This window comes from Apteryx rowi, unplaced genomic scaffold, assembly GCF_003343035.1.
Source record: "Apteryx rowi isolate R43461 unplaced genomic scaffold, aptRow1 scaffold_11, whole genome shotgun sequence".
NCBI lineage: Eukaryota > Metazoa > Chordata > Aves > Apterygiformes > Apterygidae > Apteryx > Apteryx rowi.
Window position 1 is genome coordinate 417,596 of NW_020447308.1, and position 26,491 is coordinate 444,086.

Sequence of the window (26,491 nt, forward strand, 5' to 3'; positions counted from 1 at the left end):
ATGCAGCTTTGTGGCTTGGAGTATCTGAGCGTTGGTGAGAAAATCTTGCTCAGCCCAAGCAGCTCTGCACCTTGTTCTTTCCTACCACCTTCACTGACTGAAAAATTCATTTTTTTTTTTTTTTGGCGGGAGGGAGGGGTGGTTCTGTTTTGTTTGTTTTCAAAAGATGGGCCAAAGTTGGTGGATCTTTGTTGTTCCTTGAGGATGTCCAATGGATTGTCTTTGCTGCTGGATGCTGTCAGGAAAAGGAGTGCTTTAGGGAAGATGTAAATCTTTGTGTCTTTTGCTCCACAAAACTTTCTTCTTGTTCACACCTTGCCAGCCTCAGGGTTTGGGACCTTACACGTAGATGTTGTAATTGGGATTTCAGAAATGATGGCGGAGCAACATTTGAATTTTTGGGATGTCTCAGGAGGGAAGACAATGCATATGCATTAAATTGCAGGTGGAGTCTCAGCTTTTCTTTCTGCTCTTCTACTCTTCTCCCTTTAATTAAAATGCCCCTGGAGGATGTTCAGTGGTTGGGATATGCAGGTAATCAAAACCCCCAAGGAAACACAGCCACTGAAGGATATTTGCTTGAATGGCTGAGTGCCAATGGCTCAGTGTGACTGGAGAGCCCCTGTAGGCACCTTACACACATGCAATGTGTAACGTAAGAGCACCACATTGCAGTGTCCTTCTCAATGTGCACGTGCTGCCTTAATGTGATCCCCTGAGGGAAGGAGCACAGCAGTGGCTGTGTGGCCTGGGCAACTCCAAGCTTAATTGTTTGTGAGTTGGCAGGGGGACCAGCACTGTGGTTAACTCATACCCTTGTTCACAAGCCTAAGAGAGCTGGCTATGGTTCAGATCATCCTTCTGTGGAGCAGTTCTTGTGGCTCAGTGCTCCTTCTTTGCAGACATCCACAGGAAAGGTAGAAGGAACAAGGGATTTTGGAGGTTACCCTCTCAACAGTCTTAATTTCCATGGTGCACAGAGAGATGATGGGGGTGGTGGGGTGCTGTGACTCTACCGTGTTTCTCTTTGCTAGATCCACCTCGCATCCTAACCCTGGAGGAGCCGGTGCTGCACCTGGAGCACTGCATTGCATTTGCAGTGCATGGGAACCCAGCTCCCACCCTTCACTGGCTGCACAATGGCCAGGTCCTCCGGGAGACGGAGATCATCCACATGGAGTTCTACCAACAAGGGGAAGTGTCGGAGGGTTGCCTGCTCTTCAACAAACCCACTCACTACAACAATGGCAACTATACAATTGTGGCCACCAACCAGCTGGGCTCCGCCAACCAAACCATCAAAGGACATTTTCTTGAAAAGCCCTTTCCAGGTAAGATATTCCATTTATATCTTTACAGTTGCAGTTCAAGGATGTTAATATGCTCCCACCAGTGATCCTTGTACATGTTCAAGGCCTTGAGCAACCTAATCCAAGTTGGCCTTTCTCTGAGCAGGAATTTGGAAGAGAAAACCTCTAGAGGTTTTTTCTAACAAGTATGATTCTACTATTAAAGTGGTGTCATAACAACTCTTTGACTCAGTGATCAACACTGCACAAAAATTCAGAAAGGTGGTGAATAAGAATCAGATCCACTGAAATCTTCGAGGTGCAAGCATGAGACAAGGTGTGGTTTTATCTAAATTGGCATCTGTCTGGGACACAAGAACTGGTGTACATAACATTAGGTGAAGCACCAAGAGTAACGTCAGTGTTGTGGAGTTTTCAGCAGCTATGCAATGTTGTGACCCTGAGTTCATGATTCTCTTGAAACCTGTCAGCATAATGTTGTGTTGGGAGCTTTGGTTCTGATCAGCCGAGTATCATGGATTAACGTAGGGAGCGAGCTCCCAGAGTACTTTAACAACAGGAAATCCTACTTTCTTCATATAAAGAGGAAGAATTTAATCTCGAGCTTTGGCAGAAGTCAGGCCAAATTTCACTGAGAAGGAAGAGACTAACGGGTTTAGATTTTTTTTTGTAACATATTGTGCAATATATATATATATATATATATATATATTTTTTAAGACCTTAGGGACTTCAGAGAGAGAAAGATGTAGGGTAGGTTGATTATTTTAGATCTCCTCTGAGGACCCCCAAAGAGGATGCCCACTTTTTTAATAGTAAAATTCTTCTATGTGATTGCTAACTATACACTGAAGAAAGCAAAGCCCCTTAAAGTGGTGTAGTTCTTTTCTCTTTTTTTTTTTTTTCTTTGGACTCTCCTTTGTGAAACGATTATAGCTGGATGCAGTAGTGTCAGGTTTGTTTTCTTTTTAAATGACATATACAACTTCAGGATGACAGTCCCTACCAAAAAAAAAAAAAAAGGAAAAAAGCAATGGCTCAATAAATTGCTCTGCGTCAGCTGTTTGCCAAGTTTTCTTAGCCAATGGTTTGGAATTCCCCATTGAATCAGTAGGGCTTAATTGCAGGAAAACATTTGAGGACATGGAGATCTAGCTCTGGGGAGTTCAGTAGAGATGTCTGTAGTGACCTATTGGCTCTGTAGGAGTGTGGAGGGTCTTGGTCTGCTCTCTGCATTGCAGCTCCATGCTGGCCATCACAGAGTTAAGAGCTGTGCTTGCTACTGCCTTCAGGAACAGCACCATGGGAAAGTGGCAGCTCTAAATTGGCCCCTGCAGCCCAAGAAAATCCAGCAAAATAGGGCATTTTCTAAATATAGAAAAATACCAGTGGTGGTCTCATTTATTATTTATATCACACCATATATGTACACAGAGTTTTCCTGCAGGTCAGATATCGTAAACACAAACCTAAATATCTGCCTTGAAGATCTGACAATCGAACAAACAAACTGATATGGATGGGAGTGAAAATTTTGTATTCGGGCTTCAAAGATGATGCCCTCTTTGGCTATCTGACCTATTTATGTTTCTTGCTGCTGGGGAGGAAGAGCAGCTTATGAAATGTAGGTGGGCGTAGAGACACACAGGTTTACAGTCTCAGCTTTGTCAGGTCCCACTTCTGTGACTCAATATCTCTGCCCGTGAAATGAGGACAGCTCTAAGTAGGTGCTGGACCTCCAGAAAAGGGGGCAGATCTGTTGTTCTGGAGAGCTGATTGTGGAAATGCTGTGATGTGGGAAGGCACGTTAATGTCTGAAGAGCCTCTTGTGTTGAAGGCTCTGGGAGAATCTTTTTGTGTGAAGTATACATAAAATGTTGCCCTTGTGAACACATCTTTACCCACGCCTTGTATGTGTTGTGCCTGTGGAGTACTTACAGACCCTGAACAATCTTCCAGCAGGAAATGACCCATTTCTTTTATTTCCTCTGATCCAAAGTCCCAAGTCGTTCTTCATCCAGGCAGACCCTGTCAATGTAATCCAGGATGTAATTTACTTTCCTTGAAGTTCATCGCTCCATCCACTGCTGAAGGTGACATTAACACTTACAGCTGATGTTTATAATTTCCCATTTGAAGGTAGATTCCTCCAGAAAATACTACAAACTGAAGGTTCCCCTGTTTGGTTCACTCAAGAAACTTATTGCCTATAGGTATTCACACATGCAAGAATTTTGCTGTAACTATCCAGGAAGAGATTATTAGTATTAATTAATGAAAATGTACTTTCTGGCAGACTTCATGTCAGCATGGAAAAAGAACCATGGGTACATTGTCTAGATCCAGAAGTTGTCACCCTGTTATTGGTACTGTGTCAGGTGGCACTTTTCTTCCCAAGTTAGAGGTAAAAGGTGCTAGTAGCAGTTGAATGGGAGCTGATGTGCCATATCCTGCCTCTCCACAATGCTGTGGCCCTTGGAGCTGTTGCCCCTCCTGCACGTGTTTCCAAGGACAGATTTACTTCAGGTCCCAATCAAAATCTCATTGCATGTCGTCGTTGGCATGTATACCATGGGCTACCATCTCCTTATTTAATCCACAAAAGTTAACTTATCTATCTCTCTCTTGATGAGTTTTCAGTTCTTTGGGAACTTTCTGTAGAACTCAAGCTGGCCAAAATTTCTTGGTTATGTTTTATGCTTCAAAAAATAGTGAGGTTTAGTGGAGAAAAACTTTTTGTGGATTTCTATTGAATTTGCTTAGTCCAGCAAAGAAAAATGGAAAAGAGAAAATGTAGAAGAAACATGCTTTATGACTAGACTCTGTCCATTTTAATAGATTTAAAAAATACATATAAAACTCTCCAAATGAAATATTTCTTCCTTAATACTTTTCTCTTGCTAGAAAAAGTGAAGGAAACTTGCTTCTGCTTGACTTGAAACAAAAATATTTTTTCAGGTTTTTCCTCCTGGTTTGGAAAGCCATGTTTGTCACCCTGGGGTTGTTTTATGATTCCATTCCAAACCTCAGCCGTACTTTAACATGAACATTTCAACATCCTTCCAGCAGCCCTCTGCCAGCAAAGCTGTGTAAACTCCTGTTAATATCGGGCTCAATTTCTTACATGGGCGAGTAAATTGAAAGCTGACATTGTTCTCATGCTATGTAAACAGAGTGTCACTGAGAGCTTTAGACCTCGTCATCCGGGACCTTGGCTGTCTCTGGAGCTGAAGAAGCTTTACTGAATAGACTGAAGCAGTCAGGTTGCCGATGTGAGTGACTGGCAGCGGGGCATCCAGTGGCTCTGCATCCAGTATAGACACTACTAGCCTTCGTGACAGTGACTCGATGGGGTTTGGGGGGCTCTGAAGAGTCTCCTCTCAACTCCCTTCCCAAGCTGATCTGTCCTTCCTGGGAGCTGGTCCTTGTCCCTGTAAGACTTTATGCCAAGGTGAAGACTGTCGTGCAAGGCAAAATTTGCTTCTCTCCCCTCTACATCTATCCTCGCTGCCCCCCAGCCCTCTCCCTCGCTGGCCCCAGGCGTCTGGCACACTTTGCTGAAGGAGCCGCAGGAAGGCTACCAGCTGGGAGAAGAACTGCTCACATCCAACTCCTCTCCCCTCCTTGCTACAGAAGCAGGGCAAGCATGCGAGGGAGCAGGGCTCTTGGGGAGAGGAAGGGGTGAGCCAAGAGAGCCTAACACTAGCCTGCCAAGAGCACCGAACAGGCCACAAGACTGGCATCCTGCGGACCACGCTGCCTTCTTGGTATCGGCACTAATGAAAGCAGAATTGTTTAACAGCCACTTGAAATCTCAATACAGCGTAGTATTAATTGTTCTCCTTTTGGCCTTGCAGCAGCATCCTTCCCCCCTGTTTTAGGCCAAGGGCCCCACACAGCAGCAAGTGTCCACTTGATCCTGACCTCCAGCATATCCTGCTGACACATTGTGGAGAGATTTCCAGTTACAATTGTCAAGCAGGACAAATCATGAAATGTTTTGGGTTCTCTCCCAGGCTAATGGGGTGGTGGAGTGTGGCTGGGAGGGGTTGTGAATGAGACTACTCTCCCTTTATCATGCTGCTAACTGTTTTGCTTCTCTCTTTGTCCTTTCCACAGAGAGTACCGATAACTTTGTCTCAAGTAAGTGCCTCCTTGCCCTTTGCATTCTGTTTTGTTTTCCTCTGTGATTCACGTGCTCCTCGAGGTGAAAGTCGGGAAGCCCCAGTGCAAGTTAGCTGAGGTTGCTGCAAAGCTCTGGCTTTCCCAAGCATGAGCAAAATACTAGGGAAGGTTTTTGATCAGCAGTACAATCTCTAGAGCTTGGAAGATGCTCGTTTTGCTTGTGTGAGGTCCTGAGGAAAGGTCCCTCCCAGGGGAGGAGGAAGCAGGTGTTGTCACACTAGCACAAGGGTTGTCATGGTGGGAATGTGACTGGCGTACCTGACTGGTCTTTGTTCATAGCTGGCAGTGTGGCTGGTCAGTAAGATCCAAGGAGACATGTATTGTCTACTGTAGTAGAAATGAAAAGTGGTCTTTGGGGGCTTAGACTGTAGGGCCAGACATAAGTAGCACAAACTCTCACCAGCTGATGGTGGTGTGGTGGAAAGGGGTCTTAACTAGATGCAGGCTGGCCAATCCCCAGAACAGTTGCGTGGCATGGCCCATGTACAGGATATGCTGTAGCCAGGAGGGGGAAAGCAAAGTGGGGCTCAACTATAGTGTTTCCTCACCAGATTTTACCCTTATTTATTTATTTATGTATTTATTTTCCAAAAAACATCCAAGTAACTGTTTCTTTGGATCAAGTTCTGCTAGAGTCAGGCATTTTCTAGCACTATTTAGCCCAGCAGATTTCTGAAAGCTCTAGAAGACGGCTCGGGGTGAAGGCCACCTGCCCTGGGACGGTAGGAACCCTAGTGTTTCTTGTTTATAAGGTTGGAGTGGCATCAGCAGCATCCTGATCTGTATTTTCTCTGCTGTCCAGCACAGTGTTGCAGAGGCAGGAGTCAGGGAACTGTCTCTGCTAGTTGGCTCTGTTGCCTTCTGAAACAAAAGGCTGCAGCTTCTTCCAGGGGTGAATGGAATCTTGTTAGGTAGGGAACTGCCACTGGGGACATGCTGGTGCCTTGAGTTCTGTGGGATGTGCGTTGAATGTTTTGTTTTTGGTGTTTTGGTTTCAGTCGGTGATTATGAAGTGAGTCCCACCCCACCGATCACTGTCACCCACAAACCAGAGGAGGACACTTTTGGGGTGAGTCCTATCTTCTTTTTTACAGAACTATTCTGTATCCGTTTCTTGTTAGTGGTGGCATGGTATTTATATTGCCGTTGCTGTACTGAGATGTTTGCAAGTAAAATCTCTTCCTTTGTGATACAAGGCAGCCAACAATCAGAAGGATTTTGTGGCTTGTGCCAGGCAAGCAAAATACTGACATGAACCATGTGAGCCTCATGGGTCTGCAGTGCAGAACCAGGGAGCTCTTTGAAATAAGGCATTCTGTGAAGTTGCTGCTGGCGGGGTCAGAAATTTTCACTCTAAGAAAAGTAGCACCCAGAGAACAAACAAACAGTCAATTGCTTGTTTTATGGAATTATTGAACAGTTAAGTTTAGCCCTGTGAGGGCCTCAAATTTAGCTTGGTTCATTTTTGTCAATGCCAGTTTGCCCTCTTGCCTGCTCTGCAGGGCATGCCACAAATGGAAAAGGAAAGCAAGCCCAGGGCTTACCAGATCTCAACATTTCTTTCATTTGCAGATTCCAAGTAGAAAAAAAAATATATTGGGTGTACAACTACTGAAGAAAAGTTAGCATGTTATACAATTGCTCTAATTTTGTGAAAGTTTTAGGATCTTGAAACCCACCAAATGCTAACAGAATGAACAAAACTCAGTCCACCTTGGTTTCAATTTTCATCCAGCTAAAATTCTCTTATGGTTGAAATGAAAGCCTTGAAAAGTGGGACTGTAGTAATAATGTGCACTGATTATTAAATATACAACACAAAATAAGCTGGGGGATGAAAACAGCATATGGTAAAATAAAAAATTTAAAAATATCATGGCTAAGGTATCAAAAGCAGGGAAAATTGTTGCAAAATAAAATAACTTTTTTTTTGTTAAATGATGTGTTTTTAATAATAACAGAACACAGTTTTGTAATAAGAAAGCCAGGTCTAAATGCAACACAAGATTCAGTACAGGAGAAGTATTGGCCAAATGCCAAAGAAATTATTGTTTACATCAGTGCAGCAAAAGTATCTTGAGTAAAGGCTTGAAGGAATAAATATCCAAAAATATTAAAATAAGCTTTGGACTGTAAACCCTTTAGGGCAGCAAGGGTTTATTTTCTATGCTCATACACTGGCACAGTGGGGCCACAGTTCTGGTGAAGGACTTTGGATTCTGTTGTAGTATAAATATTTACTTCTAAAAATTACAATAAATCAGGAGCTGTTGGAGGCTCCAGAAAAACCAACTATTTTGGGGAAAAAGCAGTTCAACTTCATTTCTTGTTTTCTTTTTGTTGTGTTACTTTCCCTCGTTCTCTCTCCTGAGGGATGTTTGGATGGAGACAGGAGTGCTTTTTATATTAAAAAAACAAAACAAAACAAAACAAACTCGTTGCTCCTACTTGTTCCCATCTCAGGTTAGTATAGCCTTGTTGCTGTGACATCACAGCATGGTGGTGATGTCATAAAGGGAGGATCATGATGTCATGTGATGACGGAAAGGCCAGGCATTCAGGAAGACAGAGGAGCAGAGGTTCTCTCTCCCTGCAGATGTGTGTAGTGGGAGGCTGGGGAAAAGTGCTGCCCGAACAGCAGTGTTGATAGATCTCAGACCTAGCAGTAGTGGAAACAAGCCATGAAGCTTCTCAGTTGTTCCAGAGCTCTTTGTTTTCACTTGCGTTTTTCTCCACTGCTGCTACCCACGTGGCCGCAGCAGGCGGTATGAGTCTACAGGAAAGGTAACTGAGCAAGGAGGTGCCTATATTTCCAATCTAGACTTCTAAATTCCTCTGCCTTGACTCTCAGTTTTGTTCCTTTCAGGTTTCCATAGCAGTTGGGCTGGCAGCTTTTGCTTGTGTCCTCTTGGTGGTCCTCTTTATTATGATCAACAAGTATGGCCGTCGATCCAAGTTTGGGATGAAAGGTACGTGCAGTCACTTTCTTCTAGCAGGAGGCACCTTCCTGGATTGCCCAGTTTTTATAGCACGCGTGGAAAGGTGTTACAGTTTTATTCCTATGCTGTCAGTGTTGGCACAAAACCTTCTGAAGAGAATGTTGTCCAACCTTCTTCTGTTTATTGTTTAGAGAGCAACAGAGATAAGAGGGCTAGTGGTTCTGACCTGCATGTGTTAAGGTTAAGGTGGGGAGAAGCACGCTGTGTGTTAATGATGAACAGTGTATTTCCTTGTCAGTGCATAAAACTGCACCCACAGTTTCCCCCCAGACAAGCTTTGAGTCTGCTTCCTCTGGCCCCGCATTGAGGTGGCTGCACTCAGAAGAGTGCATGCTTGGATGAAGTTTTTCTTGTGAGCCTGATGATAGATGATTTTTCCCTTTATGTTGCACTGGGTGCAGAGGGCAGGGTGTGAAGGAAGAACAGAAGGATGTGAAATTACTTTGGTTTCTGTTTGAAAGGCAGGCACACCACATCTGTGTCTGTCTGTGAGTGAGGATGAGATGCTACTATGTGTTTGTAAGGTCTGTTCTAGGACAGCTGGCAGATCTTTCAGTGGTGTGGAAGGTCTCTTTCTGCTGCATCTCTTTTGGAAAGTTTCCTCCTCTGCTTCACGACCATCCACTTAGGAGCTGTTTCAGGAGTTCTTGGTAGTGATAACAAAGGGAGAAGGCGTCTGATATTTGCCATGTGGAGCTGGTCTCTTTGGCCTCCCAGCACCAGTGCTGTTTTTTTGTGATGTGCTGGAGCTAATGCCCAGAGAAAGTGAATCAGTGTGTGCCATCTGCTTTTTGTGCCTTTCCTGGTATCTCCAGTTTGGGGGCAATGGTGCTGCCCAGTGAAGGCTGGAGGAAGAGACTTCACATGACAAAGTAGTTACCAGCCTACTTGCTGGTATTTTATGCCTACGCCATTATGAAGACAGGCTTTGGTAAACAGTTTTTCAAAAGCTCACGAGTTGCAGCCTATTTCCTGGCCTTGTTGGGGTCTGCGTTGTAGGGCAGGTTGATAGGTTTGGGAAAATTTCTTTTGCTTGCCTAGATCTTTGTTTGCTTTAGAGACATTTCCTGAGTGGGTCCAGATGGAATTCTGGCTGGAGTTTCCCCTACTCATCCTATGGAGATGGAAGACAGGACTTTAAATTTAATAGCAAATCTTCTACACCAACTTAGCAATGTTTAGTCCATATGTCCAATGATAGGAACCATCTGGAAGGGTGTACTGACTGGTGGGTGGAGCAGAGGAATGGAAGACATGGTTCCTGGGATCAATTCCCAGCTCTTCTACTGACTCACTTTGTGTCCGTAGGCAATTAGCTGTCTTAACCTCTGTCTCTGCTTTAATTTCCCCATCTGTAAAATTGGGATGATGTTACATGCCTTCTGGTGGGATTTGTCAGAGAACACTTGTAAAGTGCCTGAGCATTTGCCACTGATGGGACTTGGAGATACAAATATGAAAAAGAAAAGTAACTTTTTTGACCCTAATGGGAGAATCGAAGTGAAATAACCATTATGTGAGTAACCAGTCTTGGTGAACAGATGCACACATGTGTTCAGAGGGGTTCAGAGAAGCATGTTAGTGGATATTCTGAGTTCCTGGAAACTAGAGGTGTGCAGTGATGGGTCCTTGTGTGTGCTGTGTTTGAGAGGCAAAAACATTTAACCAGAAAAGCCTTCTTTCCTCTTCACTATGCTATATTTCTTCCAGTTCTGTTATTAAACAATAGCTCTGCAGAGTTTCTAGCAGTTTTATCCATAATATTGCTTAGAGAGACAGAGTTGGAAGAGATTAAATATATCTTTAAAATCAAGGAAGATACTTCTGGCTTTAACCAGGCACAAGTTTCATAGGCACCAGTGTGGGTGGCCTGTCAGAAATGATTGCTGCTGCATTACCGTGGCCTCGGAGACTGCGTGGCATCAGTGGGGAAATGGATGAAACTTGTGCCAGGATATGAGGATGGCCAGTGTGGATGTGCTCCTGCTGACGTACCTGCAGCAGAGACAGCAGCTCCCCTCACTTTCTTGAGATCTGGAATAGCAGTCTTTGCACTGCCAGGCCAGCTTCCTGGGCTGATTGGCCTTAGCGAAAATTACGCTGTGGTGTCCCCTGTTCCTGCCGGCCCAGCTCCCTGCACGGTGTCCAGCAGGTTTTCCCCTCTGTGCTTTGACTACTCATGCTATCTGAGCTCTGTTCCTCACAGACTCTCCTGCCCTGCATGGCCTTAACTGTCTATTGCTGGCACAGAGAAGCAGTTCTGAGCATCCTGCTTTCCCCTGTGTCTCTTCTGCTTCTGCTTTTTTCTTTTGCCATAGTGCCAATGTCAATTGCCACAGTACAAGGCTTTACATCTTTAGCCTTATCTCCCTTCCTTGTGTCAGACTTGCTACCAACCTTGCCACTTCTGCATCCATGACATGAATGCAACTCTTTCATTCTCATGCAGTGGCCAAGATGCTTAGCGGTACCCTGGCCATGGCCTGCCCTGGCAGTTATAGCTCATTTACTTCTGGCTTCCTCAGGGAATATCACAGTCCTCTCCACTGTTTCCAAAATGCAGTTTCTAAACTCTCTTTCTTTGATCCTCTGCAGGTCTGTGACCCCAGAGCCCAGCTCTCTCCTTAGATTACTTCAGGGTCTCAGCTGAGCTGTTGCAGAAGGTCCCAGCTTGGCAATTACATGTTCAAGCTTTTGTTTGTCCTGTGCATGTCGGATGGCTCTTTCCCCTAGTGTCTTTTATTTCACTCTGCTAATGGCCTGCTGTTCCTTTTCTTCTCCCTGCTCATGGAATGATGCCCTTGTCCAAATCATCAAATCACTTTAGTTAGTGAACCTGATCTCCTTTCCTAGGGTTCACATAGAGGTCCTATCTTGTTTTGTCCCCATATACTGGATGCAACACAACTGGCAAACACCCCCACATCTCCTTTGAGCTTGCACTTTCCTCTGGGTCATCCATTATCATTTAATTCTTGGGCAAGAGCCATTCTGTATGGCACTCAACATGTTATCATTTACTAAGAAAAAAATCCAAACCCTGAGTCTTTTTGGGAAAGTGCCTCATTCCCTGAATCAGGAACTGTTCATAGCCAGCTGATATATTGCTACTTGTTGTTGAAATCTCAGCTTGGCAGGACTGTAGGAGCAGGTTTTTTCCTGTTGTTTTTGTCACAGCCATAGAACATTGTGTGCTGGTGTTAGATGTGCTACCCAAAGTACTTCATGAGTCTCTATGAGCACGTCTTTCTTTCCTCCCTCATCTCCTAGCAGTTAAGCAGAAAGTTTATCTTCTAGAGAAAAAGGGGTGTACTTGGACTGATAAGGTTGGAGATCAGGCTGGTTTGGAAAGTGCCCCTGAGGCAGTCTGGATTGCCTGCCAGTCTGTAGAAGTGGGGTAACTGGCTGCAAAGTGGGCAACATCCCAGCTGCCTTTGCTGAAAAAGTGCTCACCATGTCTCAGGGCTTTTGGAGGCACATGTGCTGGGTGGAGGTCTATGAAAGAATGGGGTGTTCCCATACGTTCCCTTCTGGCTGGTAGCACACCCTCGGACACTCACATGGGAGTCCTGGCAGAGCTGCCAGCCTGGTTACGACCCGGCTACTGATACAGCCAACAGCAAAGCTGTGAAATGCCTGCCCTGCCAAGTGCACAATAGATGGGCTGCAGCAGAGGCATCAACAAAAGCTCCTTGTTAAGTGGGCTCTAACGTACTGTGTTCCCAGCTCACTGGCGTCATTCGGCTAAGCTTGTGGAGGCTGGCTGTGTGCCATCCTCATTGCCTTTCCTTGCTTTCTCCAGAGAGGGCATTCATTAACATGGAATCACAGATGTCGGATCCCCTTTCTGGTTTTCTTTTGACTTTGGCTCATGTGGCTGGGGGATATGGAGGTGGCTGAAGCAGCTATCGGCAGCTGTTGGGGCTGCGGGATCACCAGACCTGGGGTGGTGGAGGTAGAAGGACAATGGCAAACAAAGCGCCTCTGTGAAATGTAGCGTTATGTGGACAATACAGAGGCAGTGGAGGGGAAACAGCCAGGAAGAGTGAATACAAAAACTAAGAAACCTTGAAGTCACAGATATGCATTGTAACTGTTTGCTAGAGGTTAGTCTATCCGGAGGAGGAACTGAGATGTTTTTAAAACCTTCTATTAGTGTAGAAAGAGGAACATGATCTAGCAGAGCAAGGATTTGGGAGTTGGGCCCTTTGATTTACTGCTGTCTCCCAGGGGAGTGAGTTTTAGAGTTAGAATGGACAGCCTGGGAGCAAGAAGTCCTGCATCCTCTTATCAATTGTTGCCTACTTGGACTTGGGGCTCTGTGTCCCGAGTCTCCTCACCCACTGGGGATGGAGTGTTTTACACCTCACCTTTTGGGGTCAGACTTGTAACCAGAAATCTCGTAAACCCAAGTCTTCCCATCAAAATATAATCCCAGCAGATGACAGGAAATGAAATTTCATAATATAATAAAAAGTCACACAGAAGTCATGGGACTAACAAAAATGAAATTTCCTAAAACAATAATAACGACGCACAAATCCTGGGACTAACAAAATGTTTGGATGGCACAGTGATGGAGGCTATATAAATGCTTAGCTTGATGGAGTAAAATATACGTTCCTTTTGCCTGCTTTCTGTTACGTTTGCAAGCGCCTTGGGATAAAGCAGTAGTGCTCATGCATATTTGTGTGATGTATTCCTGGTGCTGCACGACTAAAAAAATTGAGTTTGCAAAGATGTGAAGAGAAAGATGCTAGAGAAAATCCAGAGACAAGAGTACTTGTCATTTTGCCGAGATGAACTGTTTTCTGGGCTCTGAGATTAAAAACTACTTACCTTCTCTAAATGAGGTTTCTTCCTCGGGTGGAGACGGTGCCAGCTAATGGTTCAGACTTAGTTACAGCTTCTGAGGATCCATTGCTTTTTAATCTGATTTCATAAAGAAATAAGGTGTGTGATCTCACTGTATCTATGTGTGCGTGTGCAAGTGTGTGTGCATACATTGCCTGCTGCCCGGTTTTTCCTCTCTTTCTGCAGCAGCTTTTGGATCTGCTGGCCACCTCCAGCCAGAGGAGAGGGGAGAGGACTTAAGAGATGCTACGTTTTTACAGGCATCATGGAAATAGGGGGCTAAGCAGGGGACGACGACTGATAATGCCCCACTGATGGAAATGCCTTGAGCCTCTCTGGTTGTCAGAGAATCCATAGTGAAACTCAGCCTAGGACACAAAACAAAACACATAGGAACTAGCTTTCACAGGGTCTGCTGTTGGTGGGTGTTACGCATGTCCGTACAAATACATATCCATATTTTCTTTCTGAATAGGCAGAATCAACGAGGAGGTGGGGGAGAGAAAGAAGAGAACAGTAAATATGCCCACGCTTTCTGTAATGTTTTAGGAATTGCATCACTATCAATTCATTTGATATTTGTTCTAATAGCCCTGATCAGAGTGCTGGTGCTGCTGATGTGCATGTGAATGTCAGAAGTACTTGCAGAGCTGTTCCATTGTAATTTAGCATTAGTTAATAGGTACTTAAAGTAAAGTGGTTGCCTATTTGATTATGATTGGGGGTTATTAACATTTTTTTCCATAAACAGATGGTAACTGTCCGCTGAGTCGATTGCAGAACAATTCCAGGGTTCTGATTCAAGAGGACCAGCTCCTGTAAAGATATCTCAGATGCTTGGCTTTTTGGTTGTGTTGATTTGTTTTTTTGTTTCTTTTTTTTTTTGCTTTCCTCCTCCATCATGCAATTATCACTGCAACTTTAAAGGGGGAAAAATATACAAGAGACATGACCTACCTTTCAGATGAGGCTTAATTCTGATCTACGTTGCCTTGGCCATGTCTGGCTACAATAATGTCCTAGTTGTTTTTCCCCTGAGTATTTATTTGCAGCTGGATAGGAATGAAAAAACAATCTGCAGCTTGGAGCGGCTGTATCTTCAGGGTTAGTTGCTCAGGAGAAATCCGTGATCGAGGCCCTTTCATTTCATCCTCCTGGGATTCTGTCATGTAGCAGGAGCAGGAAGAAAGAGAGAGCAAAGTAGTATCATCCAGTCTTGCCATGGCTACAGGAGAGTAACAGCTGTACATTAAAAACCCTGCCTAACCATGGTGGCTCAGGGATGTGCACTGAACAGTCCTAAAGCACTGGTAGAGAGCTGACTGCTGTTGTTTTCTTTAAACCTTCTCCTGTAACACACAGGACTCCCGCCCCACAGTGCCGAGGGACCGAACTCCTTTCGATCCCCTTGAAATCAGCAGGCAGAGCAAGTGCTTGGCATTGAGGTCAAGGCCTTTCCTCGTTGGTATCTATTTGTTTGAAAAGCCCCTAGAAGTACTTCTTGTGCTCAGTATTACTTGGTTTTATTTGCCTGGGAAGTAGATTGAAAGGGCATGGGGTTTCACTGGGACTTCTTTCTACAAATGCCTGTTTATACTCTGCTGAAGTTCAGTTTGTGCTATTTATTTATTTATTTAGTAGTTTCAAGGTGATAAGGCAAACACCTCTGTGAATTGACAGGTGCCTCACCCTCCATTAAGCATACAGTCCTTAACTGGTGCAGCAAGGGAAAACTACAGTGCAGCTTTGTAGAGCTGAGTATCTTGACAAACCTTCAAGAGATACCACCTCCCCATCCAGGGTGCTGAACAAGGCAAAGACTTCTGTCTTCTGTTCTGCAAAGTCAGAACCACTTTCACATCAGCCGTTAATGCTCACATCCCATTTCCTTTGTTTCCAGCTTTGTTACTGTGAAGACCATCAAAAGGTGGCAGGGTGCTGTTGCTGTAGCCCAGCTGCCATGAAAAATTGGGAGTATCCAGCCCAGGCTGGAGTACAGTCAGTTCATCCCACCCTTGTTATCCTTGTGCCAGATATGCTTTTTGTTGCCCAAAAGGGACAGGGAACCATCCTTGGAGGGGACTGGAGAGATGCCTCAAGCAACCTGCAGGAGAAAGGGTCGGTAGGAGATCAGCAACTGTTTAGATCTGGAAATAAAATATTTTTCCACTCCCAGAAGCATTGATAGGTTATTTATAAAGGAAATGATAGTAGCTGGTCAGTGCATTTTGCTAGCATCCGTTACAATTTTTTTACAAAACATAAATGCCTATTTGAGGTAATTACTAAGAGCAGTTGAAAAATGTCAGATCAGTCGTTTTCATCTGATCTGGGAAGCCCCAAGCTTCCTTCATGTTGAGTTCCTGTAGGTTCTTTCTCCATGTTCATGACCTCCCCACCCTCTCCTCATCTTCCTCACTCGTGGGTGCATTCATTTGCTCTAATTTCAGTTGGGTATTCAACCTGGAGTGCACCAGTCACACAAAAGGAGCCCAACAATAGTGTCTGCATTTGCACAGGGCAGCTTTTCCTTAGCAGTTCTCTCATTGTTGAGTTTCATGAGTGGTTTGCATGTTAGGGGGAGAGTGTCAAAAGCCACACAAACGACACTCAACTTATTTGGTGTGATGTAAACTCCCAGTCAAGCTGGTGGAAAGGTATCACGAGATTTTATTTTCCATTTTAAAGACTTCCCAGTTCCAGGCTCCCAGTGCGTCTCCTTTGCACCCAGCAAAATGAACAAGCAACAGCAGGTTGGAGCTGCAGGACTGGAGGACACACTGGGTCAATGAGCACCAGCAGGAGGTGGTGACCTTGTCACATGTGGTACCATGCTAGGCTTCTACTTTCAGGTACATCGTGGGCACAAACTTGCATCTGGCTCCGGAGGAAGAGGATTAGAACAAGACCTGGCCACTTTCCCTTATGCTGGAGCACCTGGGAAGACTTCCTCTATCCACTGTGATTCAGAAGCAACTGAGGCATGCTAGTTTTTTGTTCAGCTGCTTGCATTTATCATTTCCACAGCTGTGAAATTCAATGCTGCTTAGCTTCAATCATCAGAGCAGCCTTCCCCAGGGACCACAAGGAAGGTGTTAGTCCTCAGAACATTTCATCTCTGTGGCAGCATTATTCTTACCTGGCTGCTCCTAACATCTCTAGTTCGAACCTGTGATACTGCTTGGAGTTCTGCGGTGTCTGTCTGTCTTCAAATGGCTTTGCTTTAGTGAAAGATGCTGGATTGACAGCACAGAGCCTGAATAATTCTGTTTATCTACAGAACAGGTACCACAGACAGTAGCAGGATAGGCTCTTTTTTTTCTTTTCTCTCTCCTCTTACCAGTATGACTGATCTGATGAAAAGATTGTCTCCTCAGGCCCTACTTCCCATGCAGTCTTCAATGCCTCTCCGAAGGTGGCCAACAACCAGGCAACTAAGTGTCAACTTTGATGTGGCTTTAATAAGGTGCAAGAGTGTGTGGGAAGAAGCAAAGGGCTTTAATTAATATTTTAATTGTAATTTGTTTGTACTGCAGTTGTCCAATTATTCCTTGAAAAAGATTTTGCTACTGTTAATGCTGATAAACGTTCCTCAGGGAGGATGCCCCTGATGAGTTCATCATCTCTTCCTCCTCGTGACTTGCTGTAGGATCCTTGTTGATTTATGCCTTGTTTAGCCAGGACTCCTGAGATCCAGCACTCTTTCCTTAAGCCATGGGATAGGAGAGGCTAGTTCTTGGTTAAAGGATGACTAATTGGTGAGGTGAATGCAATGTAAATGCTAGGATTGGCAAGGGAAGCATTTAGGAGTTCTGAAGGAAAATATATAGAAGGAAGAAAATGATGTTGCTTGGTTCTGTACTTGGGCTGAATGTGCTTTAAGGGTGCCTAGAAATTTAAAGAGAGTGCAACAGCCTCCCAAGGGAAAAGATAGGAGCTATCATTTGGGCTGTTTAAGCTTCAACTGGTGAAAGCACTGAGGAAGCAAATTGTAGAGGGCAGCAGGCATGGGATGATCTAACAGGCTTGTTCCAGCTCTAACTTCTATCTTTTGTCATGGAATAATAAGCCTGCCTGTATCCTGGAGAGTCCCAAGAAACTTCAGCAGCAGCACCAGTGTTTAGCATCTTTATTGATGAAGGTGGGAACAGTGCAAAATCCTATGGGATACTCAGGCATCTTGTTTTGATCTACAACTATGCTATTAAAAATTAATGGGCCAGAAGATAATGCCCAGCCTTGTACACAAAGGCAGGTGCTTTGGCAATATTTTGTGCACAGTAGGAAAAAATCGCATTTGGATTTTAATATCATGTATTTGGGCGGCGGTCATAATCCAATTTCTGGTTTGGTCTCCAGTTGGTGTCAGGGCCCTGGATAATGAAGGATGGGATGTTGTCTCCCTTTGAGCCTGGCTTATGTTTCAGAAAAGGGAGCCAAGAGGTCTTGTTGCTTGTGGCCACTTAAATTTGCCACAGATCTCCCTTTGGGCTCTGCATATGAAGTCCTGCTGCCAACAGAAAGCATTGGGAGGCACCAAGTGAACCTGGCACGTGCCAGCTACAGAGCCCAGCGCACCCATGAAATCTTGCCCCAGCCCAGTTGTCATCTGTCAAAGTGCTTTGCTCCATGTTCAGGCTGTTTTGCAAGAAGACTTGCTCCCTGCGTCTCAGACTTGCCAACAGGAGAAGACATGGAGTTACTGCTCACAGCCGTCTTGTATTTTGTGGCCTCCTTCTCTCCCTGTATCTGTCGTCACCATATTAGCTGCAAAACAGTTTTTGCTTGTTTTGTTTTGTTTCACCTGAGCCCAGTGGCTGTAGGACTTAATAACTTTTACTGGAATAGGCTATTTCATGTCAGGACCATTACACTGCAGCCCAGCATCCTACGTGCATTGGTGTCAGCAGGTGGTTTTGTGCCTTTTCTGGATACCCCCTGATCTTGCTGAAAGACTTCACTTCGTGACCAGAGAGAGGTTTGCCTGTGGAAAAAGGAAAAGCTATTTTCATCCAGAGCCCCACTGAGAAGAACAGCCTTCAGAAAGGTGGTTTTGCCTGATCTGCCTTTGATGCCATCTGAGCCAAAGTGGTGTGGCAACTTCAAAAAACAGAGGATGAAAAAAAATACAATTGTGGCAGAGAAAATGGATGGCTCTACCTGGATTTTAGATTAAAAGTGCTTTGGGTTGCTTCTCATTCAACCTGAACCAGCTGAAACAGAGGTTGGTATCAGGGAACCTGTACCACCCGCTTCCCTCTATCCCAGGGCGTGATTTATCCTCCTCAGCAAACAGGAAGTTTTTCCTAGACTTGACTTTTGATGCAATCAAGAGTCAGAAAAAAGGCTGAGAATCAGGGAAAACTGCTGTTGTCTTTCACCCTGATTTTCCTTCACTGTAAAATCCTCAGCATGGCACAGACGGAGATCCTGGTGCCCGGGTAATCTGGAGCGGGCAGCGAGCTGGCGAAGGCTCCCCCAGCGCGAGCGGTGTCTATGTCTTGACACAGCGCAGCGTCTGCCGCTCGCACAAAAGCCTGCAGCAGTGCGACAGCTGCTGGGATCGGGGTAAAGAAACTGTCCCTTTTGTTGCTGACAAGACGATTTCATTTTGATGCTCTAAAAGCTCTTGTGACATCCGCAATTTTCCAGATGGATAACAAAAACCTGTAAGCAGGGGCGTCTCAGCGGCTTTCTGAGCACTTGCCTGTGGAGCTGCATCCATTGGTTTCATATCTGCTGACAGGACTTAATAATCATTACGCTAAGTGGAGCCGGCACGGAAAGAGGCAGGTAAAATCGCTGCTGTCCTTGGGCTACGAAGCATTTCTCATGGCGCAGAGATGCGAACCTGAGATGCGGCGCGCTGTCCTGCCAGGCTGGTTCCCCCCTGGCGGCGGAGGAGCCCGGGGACGCCACGCTCGGTCCGAGGGGGTTGTTTGGTGCCCGGCCGGCAGGCGTGTGGCTCTGGTGCGGCCCTGGGTTGCTGTCCAGAGGGCAGCTAGACGGAGATGCGGCCGCCACCATGTAGCGTTTCCAGCATGGGCTGGGGGAGCCGAGGTGCCCTTTTCCCACTGGCGATGGGGGGGTGATGTTGTGGGATGCTCCCGGTTTTTACTCAGCACGTACGGCTGCCTCGCAGGAGCTCGCTTTCCGTGTGGAGAGGCGGCCGCAAGGAGGTTCAGCCGCAGCCTCGACGCCTCCTGCCGAAACAACCACGCTGGATATTTTGGCTTATCTGCCTGTGCTGTTCCCTCTGTGCTGGCGGAGCGGCTCCTGGTGAAGGCACGGCAAAGCATCCCTCGGCGGGCGATGGAAAAATCGGGTGCAGCCCCTGGCTGACTGAAAACCTCCCTGCCAGGAAACGGCAGAGGGAAACCGCCCACCCCGCTCTTCCCCTCCTCCCCCTCGGCCTCCTCTTCTCCCTGCCGCGTCGGTGCCCGGCCCGGTCCCCCGGGAGCCCCGTGCGGGGCCTGTGGGCAGAGAGGCTCCTCGCCAGGCCCGGGCCCGGGCGGCGCCATGTGGGGCTTGTCCTGGCCCCTAGGCCGGCGCCGGGCCCTCGCTCACCTGCGACCCCTGCCTCGTCCCAGCTGCCCCGAACCTCCGCGGCTTCGCCTGCTGCCGCCGCCGGGTTTGGCTCCCTGCTTTCGATCACTCCTGGTCTGGGAAGGAGGAACCAGAAGGGGAATCTCCCACAGCCCGCAGGTGCGTTGCCTACGCCGATCAGCGAAGGATTTCCTTTTCTGAAGTGCTTGTAACAGAGACGTGATTTTTTTCTGATTGACGTGTGGGGGTGGGTAAGAACTAGCACGCCATTATCTATTAAGCTATGATTTATTTATTTTTTAATCAAGGAGAAATGCTTAGTATTACAAATATGGAAAAAAAACCCCAACTAAAACTAAGGTATCAGCGGACTATCAGTTTTTAGCCTCCTTAACTAATTTCTCTTTTTTTTATTTAAAAACAACTTTTTTTTCTTTTTTGAGAGTAAAATTCTTGTGCTCGTTCCTTTTGAAAGAGCAGCGCGATGCTGCAGCAGGGCTGCGTGGCTGGTAGGGGGTTTGGGGGATGGGGTAGGGTGTGCGGCCTGTTGAGTCGTCATCATCATGTAACACTGCGACACCTGCCGCCAAACCGCGTGAGGGGAAGGTGCGAGGTGCTGGCGGGCAAACGGGGTCGTCCCGCCGCGCAGGGCTCCCGTGGAAGGAGGCACAGGAAGGGCCTGCTCGTCCCTGTCTTTCGGCTCCCCCCGGCGCCGTTTCTCTGCTCCTCTGGCAGCGTGGGACTTGTCTCCGTCGGCAGGTCTGCGCTGCCGTGCCCCAGTTTGGGATGGGGCATCCCTCAGCCCAAGGGGGTTTGTCGCCGGAGGACTGCTCAGTCTGGGTTGGTTTGAGGTATTCCGTTAGGCGCTGCTCCTTTCTGTGGCTCATCTCCAAAACTCGCTTTCCTGAACGTTTTCAAAGTTTACATCTTCATCGCCTTTCTTCAGCCTGTCTTTGCCGGCAAATTGCTGTGCTGCCCGTGCAGCTTTGGCACCTTCGGTGCCGCTTGACTTCAGGGAAGGGAACGGAGCAGATCGGGAGTCCTTTTTGCTCTGTAATTTGCTGCCTCTATTAATGGTGGCTTTCGGAAATGAATACAACTCATTCCCTCCCCCACCCCAACCAGACAAGTATCGACTGTTTGGTTAATTCAGTGGCTTTTTTTTTTTTTCATTTCCAAATAATTAATAAAGATGTTAAATAAAACCAGGCTTAACACCAGTCCCCACAGGAAGCCTCTTCTCCGATTTGAAACTTTGCCGTATTAGTACCCTTCCTTTACAGCCCACCGCCTGCTTTGCATTCGCACCCACCCACCCACTAGTCTTTACGGTGCAAGTGTGTGTGGAGGTTTTTGTGAACCACCTAGAATGGTACTAGCAGATAGCTGCATAATAAAATTTACTGTTGTTATTAATATTGTTGTATGACAGTGCTCACAGCCAAGCCAATCTGAATTAAGTTTTCAGTTTTTTTCTGAGATGCCATCAAATATTTTACTGAGCCCAAATATAGTACAAGCTTCATTGACTACCTTTGTAATTTGATCAGGAGAAAATAAGGTATTCAAGGTAGTTTAGTGTGATTTGTTTTTATAGCCCAATTGCTTCATGCTCTTGATTCCACTATCATTTAGGCTCTCATAATTTTTTTCTTAATATTTCCTTCATTATTTTACTGAATTTAAAGTTAGACTTATGGCTGATGTGTAGAAGAAATTACTGAGGAAAAAATGCAAGTTGTGTGCATACGTGTGTGTGCATGTGTGTATATATGAAGAGAAATGTCTTTAAAGATTTACAATACATGTCTGCATTCCTGAGAAGTTTCTCTTCTCAGAATTAAATTAGTAGCAGCCACTGGTATTAAGACTTTCTGCCTTTAGGTAACTGAATGCTTTTTGTAAGTATCCTGCTGCAGACTGCTGCAGGTTTATCCCCTTGGTGTGTGAAACTAAGAGAGAAAATATTACTAAATTTTTCTAGTAGGACTTTTCTTTGCTTAACTGTTTTGACCATTATGTCATTTTCTCTCTCTCTCTCTTTCTTTAAAGAATATGAATTTTTCTATTGCCTGTTTATTCACAGTCTCCTTTTATCAGAAGTGTCGTTATCAAAATTGATTGAAAACAGATATGGCCTGACTCAACTTTTGGATGCCTGCAGAAATCCCCTTCCTTTGTGCTGCTACTGGAGAGCTGAATTTTAAATCCCCCTTCCTCCCCCTTTTTTTATATTGTCATTTAGCTTTTAATAACAAAACAAATGGTCTTTACTTATGGTTCTTTTCTATTCACATTTACTATGCTACTGATGTATTTGGGAACATCATTTCTGATTTGGGCTTATTCTCTCCACTTAAAGAGTTCAAGTAATGCTTCTTGGCTGCTACTGTCTATTAACAGGATACTAGAGTTAATGGGACATCAGCAGGTGCCAAAACACATCATCAGCAAAGCAGATGTATTCCACCCTGGCATATTAAAACAGAAGCTGTAAGATTAAAGGAGGGCATCTTTCTACCTTTTGATATGTATAGGTAAAGGCACTGATTTAAGTTCAGCTAAAGTTGCTGTGATCAGGTCACGAGAAAAGTCTCTTCCTCTTAAGTACTTCCCACCAGAGAAGCTAAAATCTGTCTGTAGTTTAGGGATGCTTCAGAAAAGGAAGGCTCACTTGAGTGCACTCCTGTTCAAAACCTGCTTTGTACAAGGCTTTGTCAGGGTTTAAGCATGCAGTTTCAGGGCCAGTTGTATGGGCTGGCTTTTTGTTAATCCACTGACAGGGAATGAGAGTTTTTTGTTTTTAGGGGGGAAGGTGCTATTAAATACTGCAGATTAAGTCTCTTCCTGACATGTGCTACTGGGCCTTTGGATGCATGCCAGATGTCTTTTTATTTTTATTTTTTAAAGAGTATTTGGATGAGACCAAAACTAGCATTTAGTTACCCGCTACTGTGCAGCTTGTAAAAAGCTGTGAAGCTTTGTTTTCACAACGGTACCTTAGTTTGTATTCATGATTGTTCTGCTGACTTGTGGCGCACCAACCCCTTTGATACCAGCCCGGATCATGCAGGAGGGTGTGCGTGCTGCCTGAGTCAGTGCCTTGAAGATGAATCCTCATCACTTGCCAATCAATAGCAAAAATTCTATTAGCTTTCACTGGCCCAAACTTTGCCCATAGATTTTATTCATTTTCTGGTTCTCTAAGCCATCAGCTTTTTGTGTGAATTTGTAATAATAACTTACAGGTCCTTTAATGTCCTCCATTCTTAATAGGGAACCCCTAAATCTTGAATTCAGTACTTTAGAGCTTTACACAGGAGCCATTTCTGAGTATTTTCTTCTCAGATGTCGGTGCATTGTTGGCTCATGTGTACAAAGCCCCGATTGCCTTGGCATCTTGGAGCTCTCTATTGCATGCATGTTTTTGAAAAACTGTATAGTCCTCTGCACCATCACTATCTACAAAGTGTTTTAGACAGCATGGCACTTTATAATGCAGGTAAAGACACAAAGCCTTTGCCTTGTAAAATTTACAGCTGAAGATGAGAATGGATGAAGATGTGGAAGAATGAGGGGAGAGGCAGTATAGTAGCATAAGCACTTACTTGACAGATTAATGCATGCATTTTGAGGCTTCATGTCACCTTTAACAAAGCAGGTGGGGACAGAAGAAACTCTTCTCTGAATGCTTCGTGTGCATGGAGTGCATGTGTGTGTGCAGGCATCACAGGGGAATAAAGGTAGGAAGATGCTTTATGAAGTTGTTAGCTGGCAATAAGCACCTATTTATCTGCGCTGAGCTGCAGAGCCTGGGAGTGGCTGGAGGGAGATTTGCTGTCGTACAGGTTCTTTAAGGATAAGTAATCTTGGTTGGAATTTGCACCAATGATTTCCTAAGTGTGCTGGCATGTCCTGAGTGACAGAGAGGGAAGGAAGCGAGTGTTTGCTTCTTTTTTGGGGGTGTGAATGGTGAAAGCAGGAAGAGGGAGCAGCAAGCATTTCCTGCTTTGGTGAGGGGTGTGGGAGATGAAAAGTTGGTAGCTGAATCTTATTTTTTTTTTTTTAACACCTTCCTGTAAGAACAATAGTTTCAAGAGCTATGTGACCCAGAGACGTGTCTCTGCCAAAGTGTACTGTGATCCTTCAGACTGTCCAGCTGATGCTTTCTATCCAGCCCTTTAGAGATTGTTTCCACAGTCTGACAAATTCAGTAGCCCAGATTAGGAGGTCTGGATACTTTCTTCAGAAGGATGTTGCCTAGACAAAGGGGCTTGATTGATACAGAGTCCAGCACAGCTGTCAGTTTAAATTATTGAGGAGATATGTACAACTGCCTTGATCAAGGAGCAGCAAAACCAAAGCAAAATACATGGACCTGTCTTGCTACAGTCAAAGGTCGTCCTATGCCTGTGCTGTTGTTAGCTCAGAGCAGGTGGAACCACGCGGCAGACTTTAGTTATTAACCTTATGTCTACATCATGTTCAAACTGGGTTCAGCACAGTTATCTGAGCACCTTTCTGAAATGCTATTGTTAGGATATGGCTGAAACAATGCTTGTTGGTCAGACTTTGGGTCTTTCATCTTCGCGTGCACATGAAAGGAAATGGTAAAAATGAAATGCTGTATGAATACTATCACTGCAAGCATCTGTGTGAGGAGTCAGGCCTTTAAATTGCTTATAAAGCAGAGATGGGTTTTCTGTATGAAGGTGGTGTTGCTAGGAGGTGTAAAATTCGCATGATCTCGTAGGTGCTCCAAAGCTAAAATTTCCACACGTCATCTATGTAAAACATTTCTTTCACACTGGAACTCTGCAGCCATGTTTGCAAAGACAAAATGGCCCTTGGGGTAGCTTGGCCTGTCCTAACAGGGCTTTAACAATGAGGCCTGAAGCTTTGAATTTTAACTCATCACTCCAGAGTCTGGAAATGTATATGTATGATCACTCTGCACTGCTTAGCTTATGTTTTGAGTGAGCAGGCTGTATTGCCTATGTTTGTGTCTTGAGCTGCAGCTGTTGAGATGCAGGGGGTCAAATGTGTCACTGTACCAAAGAAAGTCTTCAGGATGTTAAGACATAATCTCCTGGAAGTTGTAGGCTGAGGGAAATGTTGATAGGAAATAATGACTCCTAAAGGATAAAGAAATTGAGCATTCCTTATCTGTTTGAGGTAGTTTATCCCTGTTTCTGGGGCAATATCAGAAATGCACAGATTATGCCTTTGCTGTGGATCTGCCTTTTCTTGTGCTGCAGACACTGAAATGTGTGGCTGCATATCTAGTTCTTGTCCAGGAGCAGCTCTAAGGCAGGTGATTGCTGTGCATTGCCTTCTGGAGGAACGAGGGCCCACTGATGTGCCTCTAGCTCAGCCCTCATCAGCGCGTGATGGCAGCTCCAAGCCTCAGCCTCTTAGCAGCACTTTGGGGGGGGGGGGGCTGCTCCTAGCAGATCAGCTGAGCTTTACTGAATAAGCAGCTGGTGGATAATTTCATTAGTGATTACCTGTTGAGAAGGATATGTGTGGCAGCATTTTTTTTGAAGCATGGGAGTTTAAGTAGTAGTTAAGGGAATTAATAGACAAATCCTACTGAAATTCTTGTAACATCCTTTGACGATCCTGGGTTTAATATCTAACAAGTGCTGAAGTACGTGTGATGGGAGCAGGAGAGAGTACTTAAAATGTTTTATTAACTAGAGAAAAAGGCCTTTACTCATAATAACCCAGAGTGAGCAACTTTGTATGGTTTCTAAGAGAAGACTAGGACAGAGACTGTGGGACAGAGATGGGCTCCATGCTGTGAACAGCAACCGAGTGAGCCATGCAAAATGTACAAAGGTTAAGGAGTCATCCAAGCAGAAACGACACCTTGTAGGCTGTTAAATACCAGGGCTGGATTTTCATTCACCTTCTACTAATGAGTCTATCTTGGATAGTTCAGACCTAGCAATTTCATGTTGGAGTGGCATTCATAGGGGCCTAATGAGACTAATCACTGCAGATTCCCTCTGTTGTTGCCCAAGAGGGGTGGGTTTCTCATTAGCGAATGCAGAAGCATTTCAAGTAGCATCTTATCTCTCCACTGACTGTAGAGTGAGCCTTAGGGACATTAGTCATACTTAGTTGAAGTTGCCCTTTGTGAGGATCTTCTTGGAGATCCAGGTGAATATCTCGAGCTACCTGTGAAAATACATCGAGAGCCACTGCGGTTGCTGAGGCCGGACACCTATGCCCCCAGAAGCGGTGCCTGGCTTATCACCCCAGCTGTACTGCCAGAATGGTCTAGCTGCTTCCTGCTATAAAATACCCAATTATACCAGGCAGGGAGACTCAAAAATGAAGGTTTCTCAAGAGGGGTGTTGTGTGCATTTTGGGTAAAAGCATCCTGAAAGGCTTTCCGGGGAGTCTTCCTCAAAGAGTGGGCACGTGTGCTGACTGGCCTCGTGGCATTTGTTCAGTGCTGACTTGCCATGAGGTGTCGTGTGTGTAGGTTTCAGGAGAAGTCTAAGCATATGCTAAGGATCTTTTGAGATACATGTTTTTGGCAGATCTATCTGGCATCTGATGACGAGAAGTGCTTCCCGCGCTCTTTCA

At 45.2% G+C, this 26,491-nt stretch overlaps 1 protein-coding gene across 6 annotated transcripts in view; it reads left to right on the top strand.

Moving 5' to 3' along the window:
* NTRK3 (neurotrophic receptor tyrosine kinase 3) overlaps positions 1–26,491 on the top strand; it is a 239,082-nt gene that overhangs the window by 80,665 nt on the left and 131,926 nt on the right. For 5 of the 6 annotated variants that reach the window (XM_026074065.1, XM_026074089.1, XM_026074100.1 and 2 more), the window contains 4 exons: positions 1,035–1,331; positions 5,430–5,453; positions 6,494–6,564; positions 8,362–8,464. In XM_026074065.1, the coding sequence (XP_025929850.1) occupies positions 1,035–1,331; positions 5,430–5,453; positions 6,494–6,564; positions 8,362–8,464 (495 nt within the window). The remainder of the gene's footprint in view (positions 1–1,034; positions 1,332–5,429; positions 5,454–6,493; positions 6,565–8,361; positions 8,465–26,491) is intronic. The other variant, XM_026074081.1, reaches the window with a different exon arrangement.